The sequence below is a fragment of the Salmo salar genome, chromosome 17 (assembly GCF_965601325.2).
Source record: "Salmo salar chromosome 17, fSalSal1, whole genome shotgun sequence".
NCBI lineage: Eukaryota > Metazoa > Chordata > Actinopteri > Salmoniformes > Salmonidae > Salmo > Salmo salar.
This window is the reverse complement of record NC_138307.1, coordinates 8586258-8603109: the sequence shown is the minus strand read 5'-3', so window position 1 is coordinate 8603109 and position 16852 is coordinate 8586258. Positions and strand designations below refer to the sequence as shown.

At 46.0% G+C, this 16852-nt stretch overlaps 1 protein-coding gene across 1 annotated transcript in view; it reads right to left on the bottom strand.

The window, feature by feature from the left end:
• Positions 1 to 16852, bottom strand: part of LOC106575189 (zinc finger protein GLI2) — a 73847-nt gene that overhangs the window by 28509 nt on the left and 28486 nt on the right. The window contains exons 3-5 of the mRNA XM_014151515.3: positions 12606 to 12711; positions 3671 to 3870; positions 519 to 698 (exon numbers count right to left, since the gene is read on the bottom strand). Of these exons, the coding sequence (XP_014006990.2) occupies positions 519 to 698; positions 3671 to 3870; positions 12606 to 12711 (486 nt within the window). The remainder of the gene's footprint in view (positions 1 to 518; positions 699 to 3670; positions 3871 to 12605; positions 12712 to 16852) is intronic.

Sequence of the window (16852 nt, the reverse complement as noted above, 5' to 3'; positions counted from 1 at the left end):
CCTATACTGTGGTTACAGTACCTGAGGGCTTCTGGCCCGCCCTTTGAAGTTGTTTGAAATTAAAAATGTATAAAAGCCTTTTTTTTGATGTTCTGCTGCCTACAGTTCCATTGATCTGGGGTTTCATCATTCTCCTAAGGTGAGGTCGTTGCAATCTCGGTGTTGCTTTTAAAAGTTAAATACCTTCCAATAAAAATGCCACCATATTATAGTCTTAGAGTACACACTGATGCCAACAGAGGAAGGGGCAGGGGACACAAAGAAAATCGTTCCCCTAAAATGAATGTTACAATTCATACCCACACACTTCCAAGGGTGGAAGTCTGGGAACTGGCGAAGTCTGAGAACTCACCACTGTAAATCACCAGGAATTGAGCTCAAAAATACTCGTAAAAATGTTTCCACTTTTGTTCCTATGCATTCCAGCCCTTCCCACACAGACAGTATCAACCTGTTGTGTAGATACAACAGATATACGGTAAAGGGGAGTGGGCCTCTGTGGTCCCAGTCTAACTCACCATCCATGGGGGTGATGTATTCTGGCAGGTGTGCAGCTGCCGCCCCAGCCCCCTGCATCAGCAGCTCTCCGTAGGGGTTACGATGGCTGGCCATCAGGTGGTAGTACTCAGCAGGGCTGGCTCCAGGAGGGGGAGGGGGCAACCCAAACAGACCCCGCTCTTTCAAGTGTTCATGCGCCACTGCAGGGGGAGAGGAAGGAGGAGAATGAGGGAGGGAAGACCAACATTAAAGGAGAGGAAGGAGGAGAGGAGGGTGAGAGAATGAGTGAAGGGAGGAAGGAGGAGAGGAGGGTGAGAGAATGAGTGAAGGCAGGAAGGAGGAGAGGAGGGTGAGAGAATGAGTGAAGGGAGGAAGGAGGAGACGAGGGAGAGAATGAGTGAAGGGAGGAAGGAGGAGACGAGGGAGAGAATGAGTGAAGGGAGGAAGGAGGAGACGAGCGAGAGAATGAGTGAAGGGAGGAAGGAGGAGACGAGGGAGAGAATGAGTGAAGGGAGGAAGGAGGAGACGAGGGAGAGAATGAGTGAAGGGAGGAAGGAGGAGACGAGGGAGAGAATGAGTGAAGGGAGGAAGGAGGAGACGAGGGAGAGAATGAGTGAGGGGAGAAAGGAGGAGACGAGGGAGAGAATGAGTGAAGGGAGGAAGGAGGAGACGAGGGAGAGAATGAGTGAAGGGAGGAAGGAGGAGACGAGGGAGAGAATGAGTGAAGGGAGGAAGGAGGAGACGAGGGAGAGAATGAGTGAGGGGAAGACAAGGAGAGAGAGCGAGGGAGAGAATGAGTGAAGGGAGGAAGGAGGAGACGAGGGAGAGAATGAGTGAAGGGAGGAAGGAGGAGACGAGGGAGAGAATGAGTGAGGGGGGGGAAGAAAGACATCCGTCCGCCCCGGTGGCACTTGGTCACATGCTGCCAGAGCCGTTTGAAAAGGGTTAGGGTTAGGATTGGCGACATGATGGCCCTGTCCTAGGGAGACATTATCTACATCCCAAATGGCACCCAATTCCCTATATAGTGCACTACTTTTGACCTGGGCTCTGATCAAAAGTAGTGCACTATATAGAGCATATAGTGCCATTTGGAACGCAGTCATTGATGCAGGACAAGAGGAACGGGAGGGAATGGGAGGGCTAGGCTGGCTGGGCAGTGAGGTTAGTGATGTGCAGTGAGGCGTGTCAGAAGTCCTGCAGATTAAGGAGACAGACAGACAGAGAGAGAGAGAGAGACAGCGAGAGAGAGACAGCGAGAGAGAAAGAGAGAGACATAGAGAGAGAGAAAGGGCCCCACTCGATATTCCAGCATTTCCTCCAACTCAGAAACAAAGTAGTGTTGGGGTTTCTCTCTTTGAAAACACACACACACACACACACACACACACACACACACACACACACACACACACACACACACACACACACACACACACACACACACACACACACACACACACACACACACACACACACACACACACACACACACACACACACACACACACACACACAGAATGAGCACCCTGAATCCTACAGTAACAATGGTGTTAGTCTGTTAACAACTACACCCAGTAAAGCCCTTTTAAAAGTGTCAGTGGCAATAAGAGTGGGATATGGCCTATAGCTGCTGTTGAATAGCAGCACTCTGTCCCAGAGGCTTCCAAAGTCCATCTGTTTCTCCAGGAATTTAGAAGGAAATATCTGCTCTGTTTATGGTTTGGGTCAGGGTCCAGAGGAGGAAGAGACCAGGACTCCCCTCTTTTTCTCTCCCTCTCCCTCCCTCTCCCTCCCTCTCTCGCTCACTCTCTCTCTCTCGCTCCCCTCTCTCTCTCCCCCTAATGTGTCACCTCTCCCACTGTAAGTGATCTTTCAGACACAATTAGGCCGTGCTGCGCTAAAAGAAAACAGACATGTGCTTGTACTGACTTCATATAGCAGAACCAGACCTTTATTTTCTCCTTCTCTCTCTCTCTCCTGGATCACATAACCACTTAAATGGAGGGAGTCACTTTGGATCAGCACAATGAGGAACATGTCTTTTGAAGCAGTCCGATGAAGGCCCGAGCAGAGCTGAGCCGTCCCTGCAGTACAACTGTTATTTATTTCAATCAACTGAACAGAAAGTCCATAGAAAGAGAATGTGACTGACGAATAGAACACAGCAGACTGGGCCCAAAGGAATCCCGAGGCCTGTCAATGCTAATGTCATGCTAATGGTGTGTAGCGCCGAAACGACAATAAGAAAAGAGCAGCAGAACCTCTGCCTGTTATACCTCTGTTAAATGCGATGGCCAGCGACTAAGAAGAGAATTTCCTGAAACCATTTCATTTCCATTGGCAGTGTTCTATATTAAATCGGTTTTAATTGAAAACTAAAGGAACAAAATCCAGACTGAAACATGGTTGCCCTATTAAAAGTTCTAGAAGATATAACAGTTGTTTTTGAAAAGGCTCACATGGGAACATCAAGCGTCAAACTAAACGTCCGCCGTCTCTCAATGAAATCCAAGGCCGCCTCTCCTCTCTCTCCAAACCACCTATTTGCGTTCCCTCAACCAAAAATAGCCTCCTTCATTTTCTCCCTCTTTCCCATGGCTTTATCACTGCGAGATCTCCAACCCTGCGCTGCTTATTTAACTTTAAAAGCAGGACCACATTACTGTTGACAGACTGTAAAAGGTGATTTATTTCCTATTCTGGCTCCTCGCCTCCACCCGTTATTGTAATTCAGCTCTGAGGTAAAGGGGGAAAGTTGGGGGCAGTTCCAATGGGACTGTTTCTGTTTGATCAATTTCCATGGCTTTCCAATAACCCCCTTGATATATTGAACACGTGGTGAGAAGAGGGAGGTCAGAGCTTCACAAAGAGCAATATGTAGCATGTAAGACTAATTTATGCAATGATGTAGCGCCGGCTCGATGTGTCTAACCTAATCTGTATGCCCACTCAAACATGCTGTTTACTGAAAATCACAACAGCAAATCCCCTCTCCACACTGAAAACAATTGCATAGTCTTCAGAAGTTAGAATCCTTAAATTCTCCACCAAGCTTTCAGTAGTACATCAATGACACAATTGCTTCTGTTAGGATCCACATTGTAAGGTGATGCTCATTGCAGTGAATGACCTTGGATGTTGCACAATCTAGACATGCAGTTGAACTCACAGTCTGCAGGGCTGAGTCCGCGGGCTGCAGAGATCATGGACAGGGTTGGGCTGCTGTGAATGGAGCGGAGGTAGTGCTCCATGTGAGGGTTGAAGTAGGGGTGAGCGGGGCTGAAGGGGGACTCCCCCGTTCCGGCTGCGTGGGGGGACAGACGGATCAGAGAGATGTCTGACATGACCGGGCTGCCACCTAGTCCAGGACTGGAGGGGAGAGAGAGAGAGAGAGAGAGAGAGAGAGAGAGAGAGAGAGAGAGAGAGAGAGAGAGAGAGAGAGAGAGAGAGAGAGAGAGAGAGAGAGAGAGAGAGAGAGAGAGAGAGAGAGAGAGAGAGAGAGAGAGAGAGAGAGAGAGAGAGAGAGAGAGAGAGAGAGAGAGAGAGAGAGAGAGAGAGAGAGAGAGAGAGAGAGAGAGAGAGAGAGAGAGAGAGAGAGAGAGAGAGAGAGAGAGAGAGAGAGAGAGTTATTATCTTAGTTCATGTACACTGTGGTTCATGGCGTATTTAGTCTCTTGTGACAGACGGAAACTTTTGAACAGTTTCTTGTATCCAGACATTTCAAGTTCCTGTGATTTTCTTTAAGTTACAATGGAAATAAAAACAGTTACAAATGAAAGTAAAACAACGGGACCCTTTGCTGTATCTCACCTGACCTAAGTCCTTACATGACATAGCCTAAGGCCTAACCATTTTTTCATCTGATACTACAGAGCGGTGCAGACCGTGCTGCGCGATGCAGTCCAAGCACTCGTTCACACACACACACACACACACACACACACACACACACACACACACACACACACACACACACACACACACACACACACCTGAGACGTTTGTATAAGTGTATCAGCCAGCCAGGTCTAAGCCTGAATAATGAATCTAAGGTGAATCTGATACGCTCTGTCTCCTTGCTCTGTGTATATAGACTGGAATGAGAATGAGATCACGTCTAATATCATGGTCTGCATCCCAGATGGCACCCTATCCCCTAGTGCACCATAGGGTCCTGGTCAAAAGTAGTGCACTATATAGTGATTAGGGTGCCATTTGGGACGCAGGTCATTCCTCATCCTATCAGGGCTTTGATCTGGAAATACGTTGCAACAGAGGTTTCCTGTGAGATGGGGTGATGGAGCAGACTGTGTGTGTGTGTGTGTGTGTGTGTGTGTGTGTGTGTGTGTGTGTGTGTGTGTGTGTGTGTGTGTGTGTGTGTGTGTGTGTGTGTGTGTGTGTGTGTATGGAACGCAACCATGCAATGTAATGCTATTACATCCCTACGGCATTACCTGATGTCACACTAATTTACCCTAAGTTACCTCAACCACAGACAAATACACTGTAACATCAGGCAGGCAGGCAGGCAGGCAGGCAGGCAGGCAGGCAGGCAGGCAGGCAGGCAGGCAAAAGGTTCAACCCTCAACATAAAAAGACGTTGGTCTGGCTCTGGCACTGTAGCTGGTTTCAGCATTTCATCTGTCATTGTTCCTTTAACCCCAGACAGGGATGATACTGAAGATAGTCACACTGTGTCTGTTAACGAGTTCTAACCTGACCCGGAGAGGAGAAAGTGAGGAACTCATGGCGTGTCAATGAGAGGTGCGTCTCCTGCCTGGTTGCTACTGGCTGTACAGACAGACCCTCTGACAGGCTGAAGATCAGAGGATACAGCAGCACACACCAGGTAGTCTCTTCCCACAGCCACTGTATATCTGAACCTCTGGGGTTGGAGCCATGCGTCTGGAAAGCTAGACTACACACTATGCAGGAGATACCAGACTCATTTTCCTTCAGCACACCAGAAACTAGTACATACTATCTCAATTCAAATATAGATATACCCAGACTGAAGACTTAAAGCAGGTTGAAAACAACTCAATTTCAAAAAACCTTATGCTTAGAGTTTCTCTAGTTACCCAATGAGAAATGAGTGTACAATTTAGTGTCTGAAGCTGGAATCTTTGTCTGTTTGTACTCCTTCCCTGAGATGCTTTTTGAATACAGACCCATATTGACCTCAATCTCTCCGTTATCCCCAGTACTGTCTGTCTCTAGGGGCCGGTTTGTCTGTGCTTGACCCAAAGTGAGTCCACTCCGTTTCCAGTAAATGCCCCCCAGATGACCAAGGTTTGTCCCAAAGCCAACTTTCTGCCATGGGACTTAGCTAACGGATGACCATAAAGGGCTCTCTGTCTGAGGCCTGAGAAGAAACAGATATTCCATACACAGAAAGCCTTTAGATTACTGGGCAACTTAAAACTTCAACCTGATATTATGGACTGGAACCTGGCTGCAAAATGCGCATATCTGCCTTTAGCTCAGTCAGTCGCTCTGGACCTTTAGCCACAGACCTTTTCATCTCCCTGAGTCTACTTGTACCATGGCAAGGAGTCTACTAGGTCCAAAGAGCCAAACAGATACACCAAAGTATGTGGACACCCCTTCAAATTAGTGGATTCTGTCACGCCTGCTCCCGCTCCCCTGCTCTGGTGCTCGAGGGCGCCAGGCTGCCCATCATTACGCACACCTGTCACCATCGTTACACGCATCAGCACTTCATTGGACTCACCTGGACTCCATCACGTCTTTGATTGCCTCCCCTATATCTGTCACTTCCTCAGTTTCTTCCCCATGCCTGCATTAATGTTGTTTTGTTTCCCTTGTCCAGACGCTGTCCGTGTTTTGTTTCATGTCCGTTATTTGTTAAATCTTCACTCCCTGTACTTGCTTCTCGTCTCCCAGCGTCTGTCCTCACAGATTCGGCTATTACAGCCATACCCGTTGCTGACAGGTGTATACAATCAAGCACACAGCCATGCAATCTCCATAGACAAACATTGGCAATAGAATGGCCTTACTGAAGAGCTCAGTGACTTTCAATGTGGCACTGTCATAGGATTCCACCTTTCCACAAGTCAGTTGGTCAAATTTCTGCCCTGCTAGAGCTGCCCCGGTCAAATGTAAGTGCTGTTATTGTGAAGTGGAGCAACAACGGCTCAGCCGCGAAGTGGTAGGCCACACAAGCTTACAGAACGGGACTGCCGAGTGCTGAAGAGCGTACGGCGTAACAATCGCCTGTCCTCGATGGTAACACTCACTACCGAGTCCCAAATTCCCTCTGGAAGCAACGTCAACACAAGAACTGTTAGTTGGGAGCTTCATGAAATGGATTTCCATGGCCGAGCAGCCGTACACTAGCCTAAGTACACCATGCGCAATGCCAAACGTTGGCTGTAGTGGTGTAAAGGTTGCTGCCATTGGACTTTGGAGCAGTGGAGACGCGTTCTCTGGAGTGATGAATCACACTTCACCATCTGGCAGTCCGACAGAAGAATCTGGGTTTGGTGGATGCCAGGAGAACCTGCACCAATGCATAGTGCCAACTGTAAAGTTTGGTGGAGGATAAATAATGGTTGGGGGTTTTTCATGGTTCGGGCTAAGCCCCTTAGTTCCAGTGAAGGGAAATCTTAACGCTACAGCATAGAATGACATTCCAGATGGTTCTGTGCTTCCAACTTTGTGGCAACAGTTTGGAGAAGGCCCTTTCCTGTTTCAGCATTACAGTTCCCCCATGCAGAAAGCCAGGTCCATACAGAAATGGTTGTTCAAGATCGGTGTGGAAGAACTTGACTGGCTTGCACAGAATCTTGACCTTAACTCCATCGAACACCTTTGGGATGAATTGGAACGCCGACTGCGAGCCAGGCGTAATGGCCCCAACATCAGTACCCGACCTCACTAATGCTCGTGGCTGAATGGAAGCAAGTCTCCGCAGCAATGTTCCAACATCAAGTGGAAAGCCTTCCCAGAAGAGTGGAGGCTGTTATAGCAGCAATGGAGGGACCAACTCCATATTAATGCCCATGATTTTGGAATGAGATGTTTGACGAGCAGGTGTCCACATTCTTTTGGTCATGTAGTCTATGTAACATTGCGACTCGAGAGAGAAACCAACGGTCGTATTCTATTGCAGCAATACAGTGTGATTGCGTCACGAGTGAAGCAAGACCTGTTGTTGGTTTTGAAGGAGATAACGATCTGATTGATAGTTAAAATGCCTCAACGTCATTAACCCTCGCACCACTATTAACTATTAACACGTCATCTGCATGAACTGACAAGACCTTGTCATAGAATACCCTGGGGTCGCCAGGGTTACAGTAAGCTATTTGCATAGGACCTGAGATGTTCATATATCATAACAATAGCAAGCACCTACATTGGGCATCTGTCCCTTCACAAGATCATAGACCTGAATAGATGTAACTAATGACTTTTAAATATGAATCACATAAATATTGATCTCTTTAGCCAGCAGTCATGCAAAAAAAAAACGAGAAATGCTTAACTTAAACAAAACCCTCGTCCATAAAGAAGAGTAGGCCTTTACTTAAAATGATACGATGTAGAGAGAGCAGCACCCTAAATAAGTAATAGAATATTCAAATGTTAAAGGCCCTCCCGTGGAATGGTTTCATCATTACTATGCGGAGGCCTGGACTTCAGATGCGACCGGAGCTTCAAACATACAATGCCAGGCTGTGGAGCGTATCTGGGCCTGGCGCCCGGTGGGTGTGAGATCAGGGAGGCAGTGGGGTTCTCAGTCGCCCTGCTGAGCAGGAGGCTCCTCCAGTCCTACCCTGGCTGTTAGTTCGCACAATGTAGGACTAGACCAACGAGTTGCTAGCCTAGCCTATAAAGTTGTATACTTGTTCTAATTAGTCCACTTAGTGTTCTGTCTGAAACACTTTGGGTAATTGAACAGTGTATGTTATCCCCCTGCTGTTCAGTTGACGGTGGTTTTATATAGGCTGTCTGGATTTAAAGTGTGCTCAATATGAGATATCATTTGTATAATGAGGTGTGGATAATTATGTGTGTGTGTGTGTGTGTGTATGCTTTGTGTGTGTGAGTGGTGCATGTATGGCTGGTGTGTGTGTTTATGTGTGCCTGTCTGTGTGTGTCATGTCCCTGCGCTGGGCCTCTGCAGTGTCGACACTAGAGATGAATTACAATGTGACGGTGTCTCCTCTGTAGCTACCTCAGTGCTGGAGATGTGATTTAGATAAATCACATCGTCCACTGCAGGGCTTGAATGAACTACTGCTGTAGATTTATATGGGCCTGGACTGCAACATGATATGGATGATTTGGGCTTAAACTTAGCATGCAATACTTTCAGCAGTTCCACATATGCAGAAAGCGGGGGAAATGACTTACAACAAACAGTTCATTGGATTATGGGGTTTGAAACAATGGAATGTTAACATATCACTATTTCTGTAGACACAACCATCCTTTGTTGACTCTGGTCAGCACAGTATTGCTACCAGTGGCGGTCAGTGCGGTTTATGATGAGGGAGGACAATTTTTTTATTTTTACAACGTAGGTGCACACAGGTCAAGAGAGCTTATCTACGGTGTAATCATTAGTCCAACAGTTGCAAACGAGAGTTTCTATTGTACAAATTCAGGATTTTTCCCCGCTTCCGTTTAAAAAACGTTTTCCAACAGAATCGGTGTAATGAGTACACCCCTGATCACGCGTAAACACAGTTCACTTTCATAGCATCCAAGGTGTATTCCTTCTCACCTCTATGCACTCTCCTCCTCTCACATTTTCCCATCATTTGTGGACTTCAATGCACAACACATCAGCTGTACGTGATCAGTCGAAAAAAAAACGTTAAAAGCCAAACCATGTCATAACCGCTACACACAGCCTACAACGTTGTCCCCATATTAGCTAAAGTATCGTCCGAGTCAACATAGCTAATATAACTAATGCGTTAGTAAACCCGCGACAAATATGCAGTAACGTTACAGTGTATAGTCACTGTAAGCAGTTTATCAGTTACACCGGGGGGCCCCGGTGGCAATAAATTAATCAAACCAAAAGCTTACCTTGACTTGGAAGACTTCCAGTGTTGTGTTGGATAGTCATAGCCAGCTAGTTAACATAGCATCCCTCTGTTTGAGCCCGGTGTTTGAGTAGGCTAAACTAGCCAACTGCATTTGCTAGCTAAGTAAGTAAAACTGAAAGTGAAAAAGAAATTATGAAATCTCTCTCTCTCATGCTTCTCCTTCATTTTTGAAGAAATTAATTTGTTCAAAATTGTTCAACGATTGTCTCTCTCTCTCTCTCTCTCTCTCTCTCTCTCTCTCTCTCTCTCTCGCTGAGTCAACTAGTCACCACATGCTATGCACTGCAGTGCTAGCTAGCTGTAACTTATGCTTTCAGTGCTAGATTCATTCTCTGATACTTTGATTTGGTGGACAACATGTCAGTTCATTCTGCAAGAGCTCTGATAGGCTTCCTCCGGAAGTTGTCATAATTACTGTGTCTATGGAAGGGGGTGTATTGAAGTCAGCGTACCCAGAGGAGGACGGAAGCTAGCTGTCCTCCGGCTACACCATGGTGCTATCCTACAGAGTGCTGTTGAGGTTACTGTAGACCTTCATTGCACAACAGTGTTTTAATCAATTATTTGTTGACATGTGAATATATTTCGTAAAGTTGTATCTAAAAAGTAACTTTTTAAATGTTTTAAAAATGTTATTTGTATTAAATTCACTGAGGAGGATGGTCCTCCCTTTCCTCCTCTGAGGAGCCTCCAGTGATTGCTACCTACTAGGAAAGCTGGCCAACCTGTAGCATTATTTGCCGATTCTTAAAACATCTACTAATTGTTGTGTTTAAAACTTCAGCTGACAGGTACAACTGTAGAAACAGTTCTGCCGTAATGACATTATAAATAGTCTTGCTTGCCTGACTCATAGCGATCCACTGTGGGAAGAAACTACATGATTCGCCTCTTAAAAATGTACCTTCTGGGCTGACAACACTTTACCAATCAACCAAACAAGTAATCTCTGCAGAGTTGCTCCTGACAGCTCTAAACAAACAGATGGGAAATGGGAATGAGACAGCGATTAGAGAGTTGTTAGAACTGAAGTCACAGAGCAACAGAGCCAGAAGCTACAGTGTTAGGATATTAATGGAAATGTTGCACTCACTGGCAGCCTCTGTCAGTAGCTTGATCTGATCTTATAGCCCTGGGCAGTTTAGTAGACTTGACGCAATCCTCCTCATAGATAATAATGGGCAGACTGAGACAGTGTGTTGTTTTTCTCCCCCTAGTCTGGGATACTCAGGATGGGAGCAACCAACATCTAAAGGAACTGAACATCTTGCCTCTATTCAGGCCACAACTTGTGCACTTTGTTTTGATGATCATATTGATAAAGGTAAAAAAGGATTCTGTCTGGGAATAATGCATGTTAAAATGATATCATATTCTCTCTGAATTGTCCATTCGTTGGAAAGTACCTAACTATGCTGTAGCTGTGGTTATATCTTACAACAGGTCTTCGAGTGAAAAACTACTCAGAAAAAGTTTTGGGAGGTTTCTAGAACAGCCATGATTTGTCTTGGTGTCATGAAAGCCGGGAAAGCTTGTGTCAACGAACACACTCCACGTGGGTGTCCAAGCTCCTGCATAGCTACCTGGCACAGCAAAGGAGGTTAGTATCCCCATCCCTACTGTTCTCTGTCTCTAGCTGAACCACTGCTTTGAGCCCAGGACTGCTCCTGTCCTCTTATTTGACAGTGATTCAAAATCTCTCCTCCATACAGTAGAAAACCCCCAGAAGAAGAGACTTTAAGCTTCTCTTCCTCTTCCCACTTCCTCCCACTGCCGCCGCTTCCTCCCCACTTTATGACAGCTGTGACAAAATAACCAGCCCTCTCATTATGTTATATGCAAACAATGATAAAGGGGACTGTATGGAGATGTCATGTTAGACAATCAAGCAGGGGACCTCTGACACGCAGCCACCAGTGTATAATAAAGTGGGCCTGACTGCCGCGTCTCCTCGACAAATGACACCACACTTAATTTGCTGTGCAATGTTCCTGTAATTAGAGTGAATTTGGCACAGGCACGGGGAAAGACAGCTAGATCAAGGTCTTGATGAATTAGGGGTCCACTGTCAAGATCAAATCACATTAATCAAGGTGGCCGTGTGTAGAGACAGATTTTCTTCCCCCCTCTACTTCCCTGGTGCTGTGATAAATAGCCCTGCTGAAGCCAGGCAAATAGTGTGTATCACCATCAAATCTACTGAATTGAAATGGAAATTAACCTGAACACTATTTCCAGAATTCTATTGACTTTTTTGTGTTTTACTACTATCGTTTTTAAGATAAAGATAAAGTCTTTACTATAGCAAAGTCAAAAACGTTCTGGTTCAATTTCAGTTGTTAAAGAACTGAGATGTTGCTACCAAACCAATCATGGCCACTAACCAAGCTAATTATCCAACGGACTGCCCAGTAAACTGAAAGTTGAATTAATGTACATGTAACCATCATAGAACCAATTACTATACTGTATTATAGACCTCTGTACTGTGTAAGAGGTCCCCAATGATGTTGTTTTCTTGGGACCAAACAGATTAGGTCCACTATAACACAGTAAGGAACATAGAGGACTGTTGTAGGTAGAGGGGGAAAGGTTGTGTGTGTGTGTGTGTGTGTGTGTGTGTGTGTGTGTGTGTGTGTGTGTGTGTGTGTGTGTGTGTGTGTGTGTGTGTGTGTGTGTGTGTGTGTGTGCGTCATGTCATTTGTGATGGATCCAGCACTGTACAGCTAACTAATGGAAAGAGGATGTGTATTGACTGGCCACAGGCTTGTAGGTTGATACCTGGCAAAAAGCAACGCTGTCACCCATAATCATCAACCGTTCTAGGAAATGAGAGATGTAAGGAAAAATGTTCACATTCTGTATTAAATGACATTGGATAGTAATTTGTAAAGATAATAATATTTCACCTGTGATATTACATCTGGCTAAAACAAGGCTATCTAATAGCTCATTTCTATCTATTAGTGTAAACAGCTTGTGTATACAGTAGAAACCAGCCTGAAGAAGACTTACCCATGCATGGCATGTAGGGTGTGTGGTTCATAGTGGTATCTTCCCTCATGGTGACGCATGTCAATCGGGATGGGCGTGTGGAACGTCGGGAATACGTGGTGAGGGGCTGCAGGACAGAGAAGAAGAGGGAGAGATGGAGAGAAAAATTGTTCAGACTTAAAAATAAGAGCTGGGCTTTTCAAAAGCTACATTTCAAAGGCAAAATGGGACTACAATAAAGCAACATGAATTTCAGTGCAGGGTGAGCAGTTTCGCCCAAAAAATTGGCACTATCACACAAGAGAAGTGGAATAAATAAATAATCAAAGTCATCCTAAGAAATCCTACATCTTGAACATAAAAGATCTCCAACTGGGCTTTTGACAAAGACCTGCAGCTAGTCAGCCTTTGAACTAAGGGGGATGATGGACTGCATCAAGGAGAACTGGAGTCCCGACGCAAACTGGGCCTGACAGCATTGGGAAGAGGCTTCTTCTTCTAGCCCCCTGCAACAACACTACCCATCCAAACAGTAACAGCACAGCCCTCCTCTGCCGTCTGAGCAGGCGGTAGACAGTAGACACTGTAGACAGCACTGACTGGGTAGTATAGTGTACCCAGCTACTCACCCAGTCTCACTCTAGTCTAAAGCATGCTTGTAAACATGACAGAATCAAATTCCCGAAATGCCACAGTATTATTTAGCTGTGAGAGAAATCATTATTCAGGGTTATGCAGGATTACAGCTCAGAGTCAGAGCCCAATGAAACACACATTAAATAAATTGTAGTTTAATTTACTTAAGATATATTAGTACATTTACAAAATATGTCTTAGTAAATGCTTAGTAATTGAAGCCCCTTTCTCAGCAAGGCTGTTGGAAGAGACCTAATTTTTGTGTTAGACACACAGATCATTTTAAGGTACTTTTCAATGTCATGTTACTGTATTAGGGTTAGCATGAAACGGGAATGCTTTAAAAACAGCTTTACAGTCTCTTAACCAAAACCAGACCCAGGGACACAGGAATTGTATTATTTATGTCCGGAAACACAAGAGAGCACAGCTGGCCACTCATGGAAAATGGAAAAAAGCAAAAAGAAATTGAGCTTTTATGAGGGTCAGGTCATTTTTTATAAAACATTGATGTTAGGCATTTCAAGACAAATTTGAGGGCCCCCAAGCAGACAGTCAAGGAGAAGGCCGGTCTCCAACCGGGAACTCCCCCCTGCTAAGGCATCGGTCAGTCCTGGATCCAAACCAACAGGAGGCATCCCTCCGCAGGCGGGATCCCACAGCAGCTGGTCCTAATTTATGTTTTACAAGAAACTCCCTGGCCGAGATTGTTTCTCCATCCAGAACCTGTTGAAGTGAACGCTATGCTGCGTCAACTGTAACTCTGGCCTGAGTGTGAGGTTCGAAGCTAAAGCTAAAGTCCCCCCACTGTCTCTCTCCTGACCACACCTCTTTAATGGAGAGAGTGCTGGGCAGGCAGGCCACTCCTGAGGAGCTGAACAAGTTCTTTGTATAGAGAGGGCAGAGTTTGTATAAGCTAAGGGCACAGAGGTCAGAGAACAATGTGGGTCGGAGAGGAGCCAGGCCAAACGTCTTATACTAGCATTCACAGAGGAGACCTCTGGTAATCTGGGCTGAAATAGGAGCTGTTCTGTCCACCCACTACCACAGGGTGGTTTCTGTAGTGGCCACAACTGTTGGCCTGTTTGAAGGGCTTAGTTGTAGTGGAGCTTCCCATTCTGGGAAGGCTTGGAGCTCTTTCTAAACATCCCTGTATGAAAGCCAGCGAGAGGGGGCCTGCTTTACATCACAAACAGCAGTAAAGTACCTCGGACAAACAAACAGTGAGAAGTCAAACCACTAGGCAGCACTAGTAAGGTCACGGAATATGTGTCATGAAGACCGTTTCCTTGTTTGCAAATACAGAAGTTATAGAGTTGCACATTTCACTTGACAGGTCATGGATACTGGGCAGCGTCCCATCGAGTCAGAAGAGACTGCTTATAAAGTGCTGAAAGGACAGGGCCGTTGGAAGACACTTTCTAGTTTAGCGTGTTAGAGGGATCAGACTAGGAAGCAGGAGAGGAGCGTTGAGAAGCATGAGGAGGCAGGAAGCGCTGGCTATTTCTGGCTCACAACCATCCATCACCGACAGGGCTGTATACAATGAGGAGAAGAAGAGGAGAAGAATGGTGCATCATTCATAAACAGTCCCAGCTTCGTTATTTAGTTCCCCCCTCCTTTCAGTAACATCCCACACCATTGAACGAGAACACTCAGATTGCCAGACTGAGATCCAACCGCACCAAGACGCCACTTCACACCATTAATCAGCCGATATGGTCACAGCTAATATACACTCTTATATACACGCCGTAAAACAGTCACTCGTTTTCAGTTGCTATTTTCAGAGCTCCAAAAATATTTTCCCCCTTTTTGTTTGTGATGAACTAGGACCTTGTTTTAATTTGCAGATCGAATGGGCCTTTGGAGTAATTCTCCATTCAGCTTGTACCTACACCCTTCACTGAGGTGTAATCCCAGACGCCCCATGCAAAGTGTTCCAGTGGGGTAATATGAATGTTAGCAGGGGAGCACTCTGACAGCCGCGGCAGTGCCATATTTAATGAATTGTATTTTAATTATGTCCCTCATTCACCTGGTACACAATCTTCCTTGGCTTCTCTCGACAGTCTCCTTTTTATCACTGGGCTCAGTCGTAAAGATAATAAACTTCGGGTTTAAGGTAATTACTTAATCAGGACAAACCTGTGTGTTAAGCAGTGCTATTAGGCGGTGGGGTGATAAATCAGACCTGTAGCGAGGGTGTGATGCCGCTGGGTGATTACATCCACGCTGTAATCAGTCTCTGGGAGACCCTTGCAGTCGTTAAGTACCTAAATTACACAAACCGCATGCTAACAACACGCCGCTTGTCGCGGGCCGTGGCGGAGGACAGAGGCCCATCAGGATGTTTGTTAATGCCAGCCAGGTAGCCACCAGCACAACGCAGCATGCTCACCTTCTGCACAGTGATGCATGGAGCTTATTGGTAGGTGGCTGATAACTTCCCCCTCCTCTCCCTGTCCCGCAGCTCATGGTGGGGTACCGTAAATATTACACTGAAGTTAACAATTAAAATTGACCAATAACAGGAAGGACATGGTGGAGCTTTTGGTGTAATTCCTTATAATCACATTTGTATTTTCAAAGCTTTAAAATTGAGAGGCTACTGAGAGCTATTCCGAAAGCCAATCTGAAAATCTAAAGCTGCTTGTTCCCCTGTCATCTCCCAGAGTGCCGTGCAGCATGAGGCCCTGTGTGTAGCAGCAGTTGGCATGGGGTTTTGTAGTTAGGACCCCAGGCAGATTGTACTGGAGGTATTTCCTGTCTGAGTGAGGCTAATTTCCCCCATCATTCTGCTAGTAAGACAGAAAAGCTTTTAATTTCACTGCTGAGGTCTCTCCTCCCAGGATATCCATTAATCCCAGTGAGCCCATTAAGCCATCCAGATCTGGGATCAGTTTGGACCTGAAACAAGAGGGATTTATTTTTGCCTGGATAACAGAAAAGCAATAGGACTGTCAACACCTGATGTAAGTATACGCTGACTTAAAGACAGATACAGAAAGGATTCCACTTCCTATAATTCTGGATGGATCTCTGTGAAGAGTTGAAAAGTTACAAAAAAAGAGTTTTCCACCATTAAACGTGTTAGTCCTCCAGGCCAGTCCAGTTCAGGCAATGCAATGTACAGTAAGGTCCCATTAGAACCCAGTGTTTCTGCATGTGTGTGTGTGTGTGTGTTCTGTGTGTGTGTGTGTATGTGTGGAGGGGTGTGTGTGTGACTATGAGAAAGTGAGAGGGCCTGCTGCGGTGCTCCACCAGATGTAAAAACAAATGTTATCACCCAAAGACTAATAGATATGAGGGCCTAAGCACCGGGACATTCCAACACTGCTTCCCCCATGGGGGGATTGGGCCCAGTCAGTGAATCAGGTGAACGCATGCAGCCTCCTGAACTCTCCAGAGCGCTCGCCTTTTGTTCTCCCCGCTGCGTGTGAACAATGGACCTGTCTGGGTGATAGAATAAACCCTGCTCAGGGTTGGTCAATCCCCCCACTGGCCCACTGAGCTGACTGGCCCAGGACGCCCATGCTGCCTCGGGGCTCTCTCAGGGCTACGCTACGGACAACGTCCCCCCGAGTGGTGAAGCCTTTTGTTGACATGTGAGAAATGTAATAGCAGGTATC